At 71.1% G+C, this 391-nt stretch overlaps 1 protein-coding gene across 2 annotated transcripts in view; it reads left to right on the plus strand.

Annotated features, from left to right (window-relative positions):
- Positions 1-254: 254 nt before the first annotated feature.
- Positions 255-391, plus strand: part of PPP1R7 (protein phosphatase 1, regulatory subunit 7) — a 16,732-nt gene continuing 16,595 nt past the window's right edge. Inside the window, exon 1 of one of the 2 annotated variants that reach the window (XM_010846511.1) lies at positions 255-329. In XM_010846511.1, the coding sequence (XP_010844813.1) occupies positions 278-329 (52 nt within the window). In that variant the 5' untranslated portion in view covers positions 255-277. The remainder of the gene's footprint in view (positions 330-391) is intronic. The other variant, XM_010846522.1, reaches the window with a different exon arrangement.

Raw genomic sequence — 391 nt, forward strand, 5'->3', positions numbered from 1 at the left:
GTTCGGCTCCGTGCTTGCGGCCCCGAGCATCCCTGCCCTCATCCCGCTTCCCGCCTCCAGAGCTTCCAGTGCGCCCATTACCTGCCTGGCGGGCGGGGAGACTGGCGCCGCGGAGGCGGAGGCACGCGCGGCCTCGAGGGTGAACTACAACTCCCATGAGGCTCTCGAGCCGCGCAGGAGCGCAGGGCCCCATTGGCTGGGAAACCTCTGAGCTGGGAGCCCTGATTGGCTGAGGGGCCTGAGGCGACAGATTCCGGAAAGGGAAAGAGCAGCCAACATGGCGGCGGAGCGCGGCGCGGGCCAGCAACAGTCGCAGGAAATGATGGAGGGTGAGCGGCCCCACAGGGTGGCGACCGAAGGGCCCGGCGGGCGGGGGCGGGGTCGGCGGCCC

Source organism: Bison bison, unplaced genomic scaffold, assembly GCF_000754665.1.
Source record: "Bison bison bison isolate TAMUID 2011002044 unplaced genomic scaffold, Bison_UMD1.0 scf7180017849117, whole genome shotgun sequence".
NCBI lineage: Eukaryota > Metazoa > Chordata > Mammalia > Artiodactyla > Bovidae > Bison > Bison bison.